Below are 16,107 nucleotides of genomic sequence, written 5' to 3'. Positions count from 1 at the left end.
ACAGTTAATTTACCTTAGACCTATGCCATCATTATATCTTTTAACACTATTTTAGTACGGGTTTTGAGACATATATTTGGTGTAATAACCATAGCTTTTCGCTTCAGTGCATTCTCACTTCCACCAACCACCTAAGAAAGAACTCAAGCATGCCGGGTAACCCCCAAATTTTTCGCAGGTGAAGCCGTACCAGAACGGGAAAACACAATACGAGGTAAGGAGACCATATTTGCAACAGATGTCATGCTCATAACAACCTCGATGCCAACAGCAATCGCCACAAAACCACGACCAACACCAACACTCTTTACCGCACAATCCACGGCAATTATTCTCAGTCGGTTGCGAGCAGGCGCCAGGGTCATTCTGGTCAGCAGTCTCGTAATCCATGTCAGGCGTAGCTCTGAGCTCATCCGGGATCTCTACATCTGACGTCTTCATCAGGTTGAAGCACAAGGCGTGGAATGGCTGCAGGATTCCCAGTTGAGTTGAGTTGTGGCTCAACGATGCTGACAAACGCTCGAGCAGCTGAACTTCCGGGACGTAATGTAACTCACTCATAGCTGTTTGGTAGTGGTTTCTTAGGGATTCCTGTTGTTCAATGCGATTGTTGGATTTGATGTCTTCCAGAAAGACTCGCAGTGCTTCAGGCTTTCTTTGAACATCGACAGGGGCATAGAAAATTGAAGGACCTCGTCTGATGAACAAAAAACAAACAAGAAAATATAAACCGATAGCTCACTACACCGGTATCGCACCCATTCATGCCGTGTAAGCATCCCCCGCCCCCCCTCACACACACACACATACACCCCTTTCCAATAAACTTCCCCTATACTGAAAAGCACAGGGCACAAATCTTGTACCCCGTGACGTCAGCATGCGCTAATCAAGTGGAAGGGAAGTGACATAAATTATTATATACGCACAAAACAATAAACATATGTGTTCAGACGATTTCCTGAACATAGAATTTCGAAAAGTTCCAGTCTTAAAATTCCCCGAAAGTCCGAAAAAAGAAAACCCTCAATAAGACAACGCAACAACCGAGCTTCAATTCAAATCCAATTGTTTCTTTTTTGCTCACGTGACAGGCACCGCGCCATCAATTTCAAAATTTACAAATTAGCCAATGAGCGCACACATTTTTTAAATAAACCAATTGTGGTCCCCACAATGTCCCCACAACTAGGGATGCATGGGTAAGAGGTTATATTCATGGAATGAATATACCTCTTTTGGGCCCACAGTAATTGGCGCTAACTGTTGTGGTCACCCTGCCTTAACCCAGTACTTGTTTATTTTCTGTTTACGTTGTCATGTTCTGCTTATAGTTTTATTTTAGAAGGCGAAGTCTAATAATAAAAAAAAGAACACACCTAGCATAAGAAAGAAAATCTTGGTACCGACAAGAGGAAAGCTGCGCATTAAGAAAATTAAGGGTGCTTCTACAATTAAATAAGCATTAGCGCTCGCAGTAACCCACACTCCCCTTTCCGATAAATTTCCCTTAAAAATGCAGAGCAACACTCTTAAATGACAACCATGATAATCGTATTGTTGCTGTTAACTTTCAAAAAGCCCTTTAAAATTTTTTCCTGGTTGTTTATGCCTTTTTGAAAACCTCGTGTCTTCGTCGCTCGCTCGGTCGCTGCGCGACCTCGTTGAAGCTCGTTTCGCTCGCTACGAAGAACTTTTTTATATGAATTGTGAGGTCGACTTGTAGCAAGTCCTTGTTACTGTTGCCACTCTTCTAGCTAGTTTGTTTTTTTTCACCGGATGTTTTAATATTCAAAATTTTTTTAAAAAAAATAAATGTTGTTGTTGTACCCTCACTCACGGTGATACTTCAAAAAAAAAAAAAAAAAAAAAAAAAAAAAAAAAAAAAAAAGCGCCTTGTCCCTAATAGCACTCCGGCTGTTTCCAATAAGTACTCCGTCCCTTCATCTTACCAATTAAAAATGAAATTAACAACCCCCAGGTGGTAAGAAAAATACGGTAATTATCAGGAAAATCACGGCATTCGGCACGTTTCACACGTTTCACGCGAAATGAAACGCCTATTTTACGTTATGCGCCCAGAAAAAAAGGCACGACTCGTCAACTGAAATAACTTGTATCACTGGCCTACATTCTACCTCTATCTCCTTTGGACCTCAAATGGCTATATCGAATGCACGGTAATTTAAATCCTTTTAATAATTTTTTTCCTTTTTAGTTAAAATAATTAGTACCTGCTTCTTCAAATTCAGCGAAGATTAACGTTTGTAGATTTAATGAAAATAGGCTTTTCAATTTTAATGCGCAATTTAATTTAATTTTCTATTTAATGCGCAATTTAATTTAGCGCGCAGTAGGCTATCGCCTATGTGTCGCCAAATTAGGGACGCCTATAGGAAATTGTTAACAAGAACCAAAATTACGTGTCGTTTTCTTTTTTTCTCAGATTGCTCACAGTAGGGTGTTTTTTAAGGAATAGTTTTGAAAGCTAACAGACCCGTTCCAATTCTCTACCTAGCCAGCTGACTGATCATGATGGCTCCGAATTTCCCAGCTACCAATTTGATTTACGAAAATACGTTTTGTCCTTACTTTTCATTCTATTAAAACGAAATTTGCGACGGCAACATGCAGCAGAAATTAAATTTTCTCATGCTACGAATTTCGAAGGTAATTTTGACTAGAGAAAATATGGGTCATCATCTTAGTTAAATCCAAGTATCTCAAACGTTAAAAACTGTCCGAAAAAGTGCAGTAATATTCGAAATGTAAGACCCTTCCCTCCAAAACTACAAGCCCCGCAAGTCTCAGATGTCGCTAGAATTCTTCCAGCCCTCCAGAATATCAGCTGCTCAATTCAAGGACCATAGTTTGGCTGTTTAAAGCTGTTAGTTTAATTTTTCAAGCTGTTTTTGTTGTTTTAACACAACCAATTCAGAAACGCGAAATTCCCTCCAAAACGTAGCCTACAAACAAACCAACCTTTGAAAAATTACTCCACGGTAAAAAAAATCCGGTGCTGGTTGCGCCTGTTTAATCCCCACTTTTTCTTAAAGTTTGCTTAATTTAGACGAACTTTTTTCTGTGTGTGGCAGTATCGTGGGTTGATTTAGATCGTTGTGACCCGAGAGTATGTTTCAGTTAAGCTATTATATGACTGCCTATCGGGTAATTTAGAGACGAATACACGCTGTTGATCATTCAGTCCGCTTTTTTTTAAATTTCACAGATAATTCTCAAATTAAAAATATTAGAAACTGCAGGATCTTACTGAAATATATTTAATAATAGAAGACGTTGTTAAAAGTCATTATGAAGTTCAAACGACGTACGTATCACATTCTCTACAATTATCTTGCGAAAGCCTACATTGGAAGTATTGAATCATCTTATACCCGAATTCAGTTGAATTACCAATACCCGAATTATTGAATCAATTATCTCACCCGAGGAAAGCCTGACCCAAAATCTGGCACAGGAACATGTCTTGTCCAAGTTCTTGATAAAGGACAATTACTTCCCCTGTGGTTCTCTGTATCTTCATGAAACCTTTCTTCACATCAAAGCAAACTCCCAAGGTCTGATTGTGCTCATAGCAGCCTTTGACTTCGTCCTCAGAATAACTCTTCAAGTGAAGCCCTTTATCCGCAGCTACGCAGGAACATGCGAGGCTTACCAGCATAAAAGTCATCATCGCTAAGAGAGCCATCTTATCGACACTGTTTCTCCTCTCTGATTATTTTTGGTGCAGCATTTTGTAGTATATATTAAAATATTGAAAAAAACGCCGTACCAATGAATGTGTCATACGTGGCTCCGGCACAGTGATTTATGTATAATTTATACCGATTCGGTCGTTACGGTCGGCTTTGAGGTGTGGTTTAACCTACGATTACCACTAACTACGAATTGTTTAGGAAACAATTGCTCATTTTTGAATTGCTTTGCGCCTCATTGTAAAAGCGAGGCTTCTTGCATAGTTTTCATTGTGAAAATTAGTTTTCATTCATATTAAAGCTTTGCACTTTGCGTCGCTTTCGTAAAAAGTTTTGAAACAACTCTTCTCGACCAGAAATCAAAGATAAACCACGACTGAGTATTATGTTCTATAACCAGCTTTGAAGGAATTCTTGAGTTTCCCGCGTAAGAAAACGAAAAGATTTCAACATCTCAAGTTAACAAATTGACGGCAGTTTAATTTTCTATGGTCTATACTCCTATGGACCTTAAAATGACGTCCTTAAATGTTCAAAACTCAAGTTCAACCGCAAGCCGCAGGCGAGTGCTTTCACTGCCAATTTTAGTTTGAACATTTTATGCGTCATTTTATGGTCTATAAGAGTACAGACCATAGAAAACTACCGTCGATTTTTTTTTTTTACAATCATAAGGAAAACTACGAGTTGAATTGGCCTTATTTCCGTAGAGAAAGCGCACGCGTTACATATGACGCCATTTTTATTTTTATTATCTCGGTACTCTTATAGCTACGAGCCAATCAGCGCGCGGGAATTTTGACAGTTCGCTAATAAAACATTTATTAGATTACAGTGCTTCGCGTTTTACCAGCTCGTCGCACCCAGTGCCTATTATCCGGTTTGTATTTGGTCTTTAATGTTCCGTAGAAATTGTGAAGTTATGAGATACAATCAGACACAATCCGGAATTTCCCCTGGTGGCCAGGGAACGAGTCTGGCGTTTTTGAACTAGCAAAAATGGCTTAGAATTCGTCCTCAAAAATTATTTTATTCCACTTCTTATTAGCAGAAATCAAGATACAGACAGCAGAGGCGTGTACAGCTAGATATTTCAGGCCCGTAGCAGGAGGAGGGACAGGGGAGGGAGGGCTTGAGCCCCCCCCCCCCCCCAAAAAAAAAAAAAAAACATTTTGGAAGTTAAAAAGCAATGTGCCAAAAACAGTATAATTAAAACAAATTAATGTCTTGAATTCTGACGCTGCAAGACATAGTGACTTTTCACAACCTTTACTAATCTGTTTATTACCTGTCAGTTTCTAACGGTTAGTTTTTATTCAACAACAAACGCACTCTCTTGATCGGACTAAGAACCAAAATGGAGCGAAATGAACATATTTCATGCCGTATTCCGCATACAAAGACGGCAAAAAAAAAAAAAAACCAAAGAGTATGATGCAGGTGCAAGGTTATTGTTTTGTTTATCAAATCTACTGCATTTTTGACGCCTTAAACTGACACTTAATTCCCTAATCGGTTTGTTTTTTGAGTGACGGGGAGGGGGTGGAGGGTAGCTTTGTTTAATCAATTTGCTTGCTCTCCCCCCGTTGTTTAAGCCTTGCTACGGACCTGTATTTTATCTGTGGCTGTTTTGTGGGATATATATTCATTGCACTAGCTATAAGTTCTCACTTGACGCATCGATGCATCCTCACTTCCGTCTCCAACCTAAGGAACCACTCTTACATTCAGGGTAACCCCCGAATTTTTCGCAGGTGAAGCCGTACCTGAACGGGAAAGCATAATACGAGGTAAAGCGACCATAGTTGCAACAGATGTCGTGCTCATAACAACCCCGATGCCAACAACAATCGCCACAAAACCACGACCAACACGAACACCCTTTGCCGCACATTCCACGGCACGTATTCTCAGTCGGTTGCGAGCAGCTCCGTTTCTCAGGGTCATGCTGGTCAGCTGTCTGATATTTCATGTCATGCGCAGCTTTGAGCTCATCCGGGATCTCAACATCTGACGCCTTGAGCAGGCTGAGGCACAAGGCGTGGAATGGCTGCAGGATCTTCAGGCTAGTTAAGTCACCTAACGCTGCTGACACACGCTCCAACAGCTGAACTTCGGGAACATAGTGTAGTTCGCTCATAGCAGCTTGGTAGTGTCTTTTAAGGGCTTCATGTTGTTCCATACCATTCTTGGACTTGATGTCCTCCAGAAAGGCTTGGAGTGCTTTTGGCTTTCTTGAGACATCTTCGCGGACATGAAATATTGAAGGGCCATGTCTAATAAAAATACAACCACAAATCAAATATGAAACAATTTTTATGTGGCAATTTTTATTTGCCACATAAAAACTAACACGCCAGCTTTTCAGCAAATGCATGCAGTTGTCACATAAAAATTGGTCATTTCTCATCATCTAAACGGGTAAATAAAAATTGCCACATAAAAATTGCCATATAAAAATTGCTCGTGTAGACGGAGCTTTACGAATTCAATGTGAAGCAGAAGTCCTGTTTTGAACTGTTTCCTCGGAAACATAGCACAGATTAAATATGGCCTAATTGGTTGTCAGAAATAACAATGGATAATGCTTACGTCCGGTCAACGCGTGTTTCGTTAGATTTAACTTTAGTTAACCTCTTGCCAGAAATTGCCTGGAAACAACTCGCTTTCCCGTTTTTGAAAGCTTTTTGGTCTAATTTCATCGTGTTTCAAGTCGAGTTTGTGCCATTTTATTTTTACCCTTAATTACTTTTACTTTCTATAATTTAGATAACTAACTACTGTTATAACTTTTAATGTAAAGGTGATTGTTGAACGGAGTGACCTATTGTACCAGATCTGTTGTACCAACACGCACAGTACTTTAATTTTAAAAGGCTTCGATCTCGTAAACACGTTCCACTATAATTTATGGAAATAGGCGTGGGTAAGTCCCTCCCCGGCTTGTTGGATACATACCACTTGTTGACAGCTATAAAGATTCCTTCGCAAAGAATTTTTAACTTAGATTTTCATCCGTTTTTTATCGTGTTCATGTTAAGTTTAAATCGATAGAAATGTTCTTTGTAATTTATCTCGCCAATGTTTGATTTGACCAAGATTATTTGCAATACATAAACGTACTTTTGCGCGAAACGTTTTGCTCAGCATATTATTGTAGATGTGTACATGCTTTCACATATTATGTGATTGTCTGATCACCGAGAGAAAAATCTTATTGTTCCTGTCCACCAACATGGCCGCCATGACGTCACATGCAAACCATCAATACTGGGTTCTTCAGAGAGTTGCTGTAAGTCAAGTGTGAACAATTAAAAAGTTCAAAAAGAAGCAGAGGACCAAACGTTCCTTCCTTCCTCTGTGTTACACCCTTATGTTGTAATAATGTGACGGGAGGTTTTTCCATTCTAAGCGAATGGAAACGTTTCGGGCTATTCTGAACTTCAACAGGAGAACTTCTGTGACAATTCTTGGGGAAGATTAACTCAAGGAGAGATCGCTTGCGAGAAAGGGCCGTCACTCCCTCGAGGTACTAAGATCTAGCCTCAACTGGATGTAGAATTAACAGCGACAACTTCACTTTTGGTTCCAACAGCAGTTTATTCTCGAAGGACGAACTGACATAAGTTCGTCCAACAGCATAGGTTGTAACATGTAATCACTGCTGTAATCACCGATGTAATCACTTATCGCTACATACAGAGTTGTATATATGTATGATTTGTACAAGTATCCATTGTTAACGGAATACAATACATGTGGATGTAAAAAGTAATTACAGAGAACGCGGCGATACTTTGAATAACGCGGAGAAAATCAAAAAGGCAAGTTTTAACACCAAAACCTCAATATTAACTACACTTGTTAATCAAGGAGAAGTTGCACTATTCAACTGTCCTAAATTAAAAGTTCTTAAGGTGCGCAAAGTAGCAAATGAGTTGTCTGAAGTGTCAGTGAAGCCTCGTGCCGCGTAATTACCGTTATCACAGTTCACATAGAAACTCACTTAGTATTCATAACTAAAAGGCTATCCTATTGAATACTCCTGAAAACGCAATTACAGAACGGAGCTCATTTCAAGAGTATTAATTTCAACCGAAACCAATTTACTTCAAGTAACACTTCTAGCTGAACTTCCAAGTTGATTAACCTTATTCAGGTCAACGAAGATAATTTGAAAATATTTCCTAGCATAGCTACTGTTGGCTTTTCTAATTATTTTCCCTTTAGTAACAAGTATTATAAGGTTTTCGAGAACATTTGCACAGCTCGGCAAATTACTGAAAAGCAAAAACGGAAACTAAGATCGATACCATTGCCCTTTACAAATTGAACGATATACGATATAAAACCAATAATAACCAAAACCTTAAGCCACAAAATATACTTGGATAAATATGAGATATTCCCTATAAATTCGAATATGAGTACAATAAATATCGACCAAAGTTTTCCTAACATACGCCCTCCCTTAAACCTCGACGTCCACCTCAAGCAAAATAAGTAACACTCAGTAATTGTTGTCAAACAGCTAACGAAGTATGATAATTGCCTTGTGTCGTCATGCTAAATATTGTTTATTTTATACGCGCACAACGGTCCAAAACATAATTTGTCAATCTACAACAAGAACCCAAAAGTACACAAATTCAATAATTTACTGATTTTCCCTCCTAAAAATAAACTTGGGCAACAAAATTAACCAAATTCGGGTGACGAGTTGAATACACTATAATAATTTGAATCGCATTCCTTGAATGGCATTTAAAAAATCATATCACTTATCTGAGTTGGCTTACCCAATAAAATCATGTTCCAATACTTGATAGAGGAAAATTTCCGGACCAAGTTCCTGGTAATGAACGATTCCTTCACCTTTAGTCTTGTGTACCTTCATAGAGCCTTTCTTCACATCAAAGCAAACTGCCAGGGTCTGATTATACTCATAGCAGCCTTTGGCTCCGTCCTCAGAATAACTCTTTAAACGAAGTCCATGATCTGCTGCTAAAGAACACGTAAAGTTTACCAGTATCAGAGTAACCGCCGTTAAGCGAGCCATCATTCTTTAAAAAACTGTCGATCTTATGCTAAGTAGTTTCTATTTACATTTGAAAAGCACTGAAATTTGTATCAAGACAAAGTCAACTTCAGCCTCGTTTCAACTCAATTCAAAGGTCACTAAAAGTATAAGCACACAACCGTGAAATGGTCCACTGACACAGTCACAACCTCGTTCCCACGGGGCCGAGTAGGAGAGGACCCTGGGAACGAGGTTGACACAGTCATTGTTCCAGGTGAGCTTGTGCTACAAAGATTTCAGTCTTGCAATAAATTAGCACTTAATTCCACTAGGTCTGGAGTCAGATTTATATATAAGATTTATTCATAATCTGTGAGGAAAATAATATTTTTTTTTTCTAAGAAAAAACGTCTCATCAAACCCAACACTTGCTTGTTAACACCCAATCACATCTGGAACTCCAGTTAACAATGAGAACTTTATATGGCGTTGATTTGTTGCCAATCTAAAGGGAACAAGGTACATTTTTAGGCAAATTAATACTTGGGCCTAAATTTAAAAAAAAGTAATAGGTGAGGTAGTGCTAATGCTAGTACTGTTTTTTGTTTTCAAACAAGTAAGTTTAGGATGAATTTTAACAGTACTGACAGCTGAGCGTTTCTTTCAGGCACGTTATTCAGCATGTACTAAGTTGTTCGCGTATCTGGTATTTTGTGTTCTCGGTTTGCTTGCCTTTTAGCACCGAGAAATACAAAAGGAAAAGTCAAACTGACTGTAAGCGGGGTATTTAACGGCAAAGTTTTCATAACGCATAGTTTAGAATCCTAATATTTCACCGCTACTTGATAAAATGAGTATATCATTAGGAACATGGAAACTGGTTTATTAGTTGAAACGTATATTTTCAGCCAGAGGGAGAAGACTGGGATAAGCAGCTGAAATTGTGATTATAGCGGCGCTTGTTTACCGCTTGCTGAACCGCACAAATTCCACGGATAAACACAACTCATAAACCGAGCCACTTCTTTGGGAACGCCTCCTTTATTGTTGTATCATCACAGGTACCCCAAGCTCTTTGAGAGATATTTGGCCGTCAGGCCCGTAGCAAGGCTAAAACAACTGGAGGGGCCGAGCAAAAATGGTTAAACAAAACTACCCCCTTCCCCCCGGCCCGTCACTCAAAAAACAGACCGATTAGGCAGTTTAAAATGCAACGAGAACTTCAAAAAAGCAGTAGATTTAGTAAGTAAAACAATAACTTTGCACCTATACCTGCGTCACACTTTTTGGTACAGTTCTTTGCCGTTTCTTTTACGCAGACTACAACTTGAAATTTCCTAATTTCACGTTCGAAGGAGGACAAACAAACGACGACAGATTTTCCTTTCACATTTTAAATTTGGAATCGGGCAGTAAGACGCCGACTGCAGGATAATTTTTTTCCTCTGGCTCTTGAGAGGACATACTTCAGATACTTGTGTGGCTTTTGACAACGCGTGAACAGTAAATTGTTATAAACTAAGGGCATTTATATTGCTATCCAGTATGATGATGAGCGGATGTCAGAAAACAAGTAGTTTATTTCAACAGCTTCCACGGCTTGAAATTGGTTGATTTCGATCCATTTTGGTTCTTATTTCCGATTCACAAGGTACCGTAAGAGCGCCTTTGTTGCTGTTGTATATAAATCAGTACTGTACTGTAGTAAACAAATTATTGAAGGTTGTGAAAAGGCACTTTCAGCATCAGAGTTTAAGACTTCTTGATCAGTGCACATTTATTTGTTTTAATTATATATATATTTTTATCACATTGTTTTTTAACTTCCAAAAATTCGGGGCGGGGGGGGGGGGGGAAGGACGCTCAAGCCCCCCCCCTGCCCCTCCCCCTACTGCAGGCCTAGTCGTCTTTGCGTGAGTGTTGTAATTTGAGCGTCACGGCGAGCATTGCGTAACGGCGAAATTGTAAGGATTTGTTTTTTGGGAAAAACGATTCCCACTTCAATTTAAAAATACCAACAAATTTTCAATAAAAATATCCCTACCTGAACTCCCTTGTCTGTTGTCCTTTCCCCTATGGGATTTTTGGAGAGATTTAGTGCGATTTCAGTGAGTTTTAGTTCCATTGATTTTCTCTCTTCAACCCAAGGTTAGGTACTTAAAGCCGGGTCCGCTGAGGGAAAACAGCCGTAAATTCCTTTCAGAGCCTCCGATCGCCTCGAAATTCCACATGGACCACGCACGACAGTTCTTTTACCCATCCGTCGGAGCCATTTACATGGAGAAAGCATTAAAGGTCGCCAATATCTGCAAGATAACGGCTTTATTCCCCGGCCGGGTAGTCAATCGATAATATCGATAATCGATAGCATTCGATAACGATCGATAAAAATCGATCAATTTTTTTGAAATTCGATAAAAATCGATAAAAAGTTTTCGTTGAAAGTAATCGATAATTATCGATTTTATCGATAAATATCGAATTTATCGAAACTGAATTATCGTTCCAATTTTCGAAAAGGAAACACCAAAAGATATTAAAGAACTCGCAGAGACACTTATAACAACTTCTCTATTCTTTAAACGATAAAAATTGCTTCATCTTTTCTACAAACTTTTGGTATTACTCAGCGTGTGTTGTATTTGAAATCCGATATAGATCCCTGCTTGATTATTCCACTGTTTCATTTATTTGCTGATGTAACACAATCGCCACTCGTTACACTTTCGCCCAGTCTCTAAAGGGAAAGATTTTCGTAATTTTTTGAGTAAAGATATGAACAAATCATCTAGACGCCCTCGGGCTCGTAATCTAAATTATTCTTGTTCCCCATATTTCTTAGGTTAAAACGTGGTTTCAAAACCAACGGAACAAAGGAAAAAGAGAAAATTTAGACGACAACCTTGAAGCCGAGAAGCCGGAAAAGGAAAATAATTTACGTTTGTAATCTACCCAGGGGGGGGGGGGGGGGGGGGTACTAGGGTATATTAGTGACGGGGACGTGCCAAGACCTTTTTTGGGTTTGAAATTCTCGGTTTGGGACTTTTTTGGGGGTTGAAATTTTCTGGTGGACTTTTTTTGCCCTTAAGATTTTGGCGATGGGATGGATGAAAATCGTGCCCTACCATTCTTGATTTTGTGATATAAAAAGAGACAAGATGTTCCCGTTTTTGGTTTTCCTGAACAAACGTATATTGCGCTCGACTTTGAAAAATGACTGCAGTCTGCTTAAAGTTTTGTGACAGATGCACGAGGAATGAATAAAGTCGGACACATGAAATATCTCACATTCTCTTGGTGCGTACTTTTATTGTTTTTGATGCTTAAAAAATTTGGACTTTTTTGGGGTTACGTTTTTGGCTGCTGGACTTTTTTTGGGTTTTCCTTAGCGTGACGGGACTTTTTTTGGGTTTCAAAATTTGGCCTCATTCGCACCTCCCCGTAACTAATATACCCGAGTACCCCCCTGGGGTAATCTAACCCGGTTAATCGAACAATAAAATCAGGAAGAAAATCACAATGCAGTCTCTTTGGTCTCTTGTACAGTGTTTGTCAACAAATCATTTCATTGTCGCCTTTGAAATCTACATTTAAAGAGTCACAATCAAGCGCTCCCTCAACGGAAACAGGATAATTTTTATCGATTCAATAACGATCCATGAATCCGATACAATCGATAACATTAACACTTCGTCGGCGTGTGAGTATCGAATTTTATCGATTGACCGATAAAGTCGATATCGTTTAAATTCAATTTATTGATAGATATCGATTTAACGAATGATTTTCCGATATCAATTTTTATCGATTGACTACCCCGGGTTTATTCAGATGTCTCGTGCCCCGAGCGTTTGAAAACCAGCTGAGCGACCCGGCCTAAGGTTCGAATTACTTACACACCCCATGGGTGACGGTAAAATGATGCCAACAACAATACTGCCCACAGACAGCATTTAGATTACGCTGAATGCGTGGTGGGGTGCTAATGGCCATGTTATTTCGAATTAGTGCTTGTATGGAAATCTGATGTCAAATAATTTTCATTAAACATCCGCAGGGCTGTCAACTCTCCCGGATCATCCGGAAGTCTCCAGATTTTGAGCCATATCTCCCGGTCTCCAGATTTATGTCTGTAATCTCCAGATTTTGAGCCATATCTCCTGGTCTCCAGATTTATGTCTGTAATCTTCCGATTTTGAGCCGGATTTCTCCAGATTTATGTCTGTAATCTCCCGGATAATTGACGAAGTTTGCTATTTGTCGTAGACTCGACTTTCTTACAGGAAAATCTGAAATGTGTAGCGTTGTTTCTGGTACTGTTTAATGTACGTCTCCCCCCCCCCCCCCCCCCCTTCAGAACACATGAATTTGGGCTTGATGCGACGCCTCTGTAAGGCGCTTTGTTATTGCTGGCAGGGAAGTCATATTAACCATATTTGAGGAAGTGTGAGGTTGACAGCCCTGCATCGCTTCTGAAAAATTCATTAATTGGAAACTTTTGGCACTAGGAAAAGGATGGAGGGATGTAGCTTTGCCAGAAAGCGTCCAGTCGTGTTTTGAACTTTCCATACATTTCCCTGTATTTTTTCCCGCGAACTATTTTTAGTAGCAGTTCACGGCTGGTTCGCTATACAGACAAATGTATGGAAATGTCAAAACGCAACCAGATGCTTTCTTGCACAGCTACATTCCTCAGTTATTTTCTGTAAAATCCTTTGCATAATGCCAAAAGTTTCCAATTGATGAATTTTTCAGAAGCGATGTTCTATGAACATTATTTGACATCGGATTTCCATACAAACACTGTTATTTCAAGACTCGTCAAAATGGTGTCCAAAACCGTGATACTCTTCTTCAAGATAAAAGCGAATGAATGATCTCTCGGCGTCAGTTCCAATGTGTCGTATTTAATTATTGTTCCTGTACGAAGTAAGGCAACAGTTCATTTTCAGCCTATTTTCCACGTTCAATGCAGTTTTTTGAGATCCATAGTACCTTGCTCTTGACGAGTTCTGTTCTTTAAGAGAATGATCCATTTTATTTTCATTCAAATAAGAGAAAATTATTTTCAAAAAATATCCACATATTACAATGACAGAATTAAAGAACGTGTACATGAATGTATGTAAGTGACTTTTTTTTAGATCATCTTCAGTTCGGAGGTATAGAAAGGTCGGTAATCCAAGAGAAAAGCAAATAAATAATCTCTGCAGAGTCTCTTCTCCAGCCTCTGCACAGAGTGAAAAGCAGGCATCCTCTTTTAAAAACCATTACTTTGGCTCAAAGAATACACGGCTGCCATTTTGATAGCCTGACCGCCAGGAAAATATATTTTAATCAGAAAAATCGAGTTAATTGGAATATTCGAACTGTTCCTGACTATGGGTACTCAATGGATATTGAAAATTTATTGCCTCTTTCGGTTCCTCTTGACAGGAATACGTGTTGGCATTATTCATCTCTGAAATCATGTGCGCATGCTTCAGTTAAAAAGGACGTTCGTAGGACCGGCGTATGTTGAAATCGTGACTCACCTGCGGCAAGCATAAACCCTCTGTTTTTTTATAGTATGAAGAGGTGCTTTAATCATGTTTGTGAAGCACAGGCTTTATTAGAAATAATGAAATCCAGTTTTGATAAAATAGACGGTTTAATGATTTTGAAAGGTGTTTTCATTGGTAAGGTCCAAACTGTGCTGTCACGTCTGCTTTATTGTGTCATGCAGCTGACTTAAAAATTTCGAAGTATACCGATAACTGCAGAGGCTGCGCTCGCACTCTGACTCAGACCTGTTTGTAGAACATATTCCAATACGTGTTTTTCGAGAGTCAAATGTTAACTTCCTTAAGCTTGCTTCAGCATCATTTGATGCTATGGCAGATGACAGGATTTAACATTCCAGCACATCGTACATAATCGTGATGTTTGTTCAGTTAAACGAACTAAAATCTCAACTGTCGCGTGACTTCAAATCGATCACAGATCTGAGTAATTTAACCCTATCCTCTGTTAGAGCGAAAAGTGTTCTTTTCCACGCGACTAAGGAATTAAAAGTGATCTAGTTTGAAAAACTGTACCCCTCTCTAATACAAAAACAAACTGCATTTTTCTGTTAGCAATCGGAATTTCTGTGTTGACATTTCTGCTATGAATTTGCGTTACCCTTTCAAATTAATTTAGATGTAAGTGCTACCGGCAATTTCAGGTCACGGTCTATTTTTGCCATCCGTTATTACTAAAATTTTAACTTCACTACCATTAGCATACTACACTCACTTTTATTTACCCTCGGTTGTGAGGTTAGTTAGGCCACTAGCAATAAATATTTTGCTAATGCTCCGAGCACTTCAAGCAAAAAGAAAAGGAAGTAAAGGTATCCCTTTTATCCCTTTCGGCTAGAGCCTCACCGTATAGCCCACTACATGAAATACCCTCCCCTCCCCTGACAAATATCATGGCACAAACATTAAGAAAAAACAATCCCGTTGCGTTTTAGATAATCGTCAGTTCGGAGGTATAGAAAAGGTCGGTAAACTAAGAGAAACGCAAATAAATAATCTCTGCAGCTTCAATCGGCAATGCTTCACTTCTGCAGCCTCTGCACAAAGAGAATGAAAAGTAGGCATCTTCTTTTAAAAACCATTACTTTGGTTCAACTACACGGCTGCAGTTCTGATAGCCTGACCGCTAGGAAGATATATTTTAATCAGAAAAATCGAGTTAATTGGAATATTCGAACTGTTCCTGACCATGGGTACTCAATAGATATTAAAAATTATGGCCTTTTTCGGTTCCTCTTGACAGGAATAAGTGTTGGCATTATTCATCTGTGAAATCATGTGCGCATGCTTCAGTTAAAAAGGCCGGCGTCTGTCGAAGTCGTGACTCACCCGCGGCAGGCACAAACCCGCTGTTTTTTTTATAGTATGAAGAGGTGCTTTACTCATGTTTGTAAACTGACAGGCTTTATTAGTAACAATCAAATCCAGTGTTGATAAAATAGACGGTTAATGATTTTGAAAGTTGTTTTCATTGGTAAGGTTCAAACTGTGCTATCAAGTCTGTTTTATTGTGCCATGCAGCAGCTGACTTAAAAATTTCGAAGTATAACTGCAGAGGCTGCGCTCGCACTCTGACTCAGACCTGTCTGTAGAACATATTCCAATACGTGTTTTTCGAGAGTCAAATGTTATCTTCCCTAAGCTTGCTTCAGCATTATTTGATGCTACGGCAGATGATATGGTTTAACATTCCAGCACATCGTACATAATCGTGATGTTTGTTCAGTTAAACGAACTAAAATCTCAAATGTCGCATGACTTCAAATCGATCACAGATCTGAGTAATTTAACTCTATTCTCTGTTAAAGCG

At 39.1% G+C, this 16,107-nt stretch overlaps 2 protein-coding genes across 2 annotated transcripts; both read right to left on the bottom strand.

Moving 5' to 3' along the window:
• LOC146473231 (uncharacterized) lies at window positions 1–3,709 on the bottom strand. Its single transcript, XM_085118639.1, has 2 exons — window positions 3,447–3,709; window positions 1–697 (listed from the first exon to the last, which is right to left on the bottom strand). The coding sequence occupies exons 1-2, from the start codon at window positions 3,707–3,709 to the stop codon at window positions 115–117; spliced, it is 846 nt and encodes a 281-aa protein (XP_084974765.1). The 3' UTR covers window positions 1–114.
• A 1,607-nt stretch (window positions 3,710–5,316) lies between these two features.
• LOC146473230 (uncharacterized) lies at window positions 5,317–8,775 on the bottom strand. The gene is made up of 2 exons (XM_085118638.1): window positions 8,516–8,775; window positions 5,317–5,992 (listed from the first exon to the last, which is right to left on the bottom strand). The coding sequence occupies exons 1-2, from the start codon at window positions 8,773–8,775 to the stop codon at window positions 5,407–5,409; spliced, it is 846 nt and encodes a 281-aa protein (XP_084974764.1). The 3' UTR covers window positions 5,317–5,406.
• Window positions 8,776–16,107: the final 7,332 nt, after the last annotated feature.

The sequence above is a fragment of the Pavona decussata genome, unplaced genomic scaffold, assembly GCF_977016875.1.
Source record: "Pavona decussata unplaced genomic scaffold, jaPavDecu1.1 SCAFFOLD_94, whole genome shotgun sequence".
In the NCBI taxonomy this organism is placed as follows: domain Eukaryota; kingdom Metazoa; phylum Cnidaria; class Anthozoa; order Scleractinia; family Agariciidae; genus Pavona; species Pavona decussata.
Note: the sequence above shows the minus strand (reverse complement) of the source record. Positions and strands in the feature narration are given on the sequence as shown.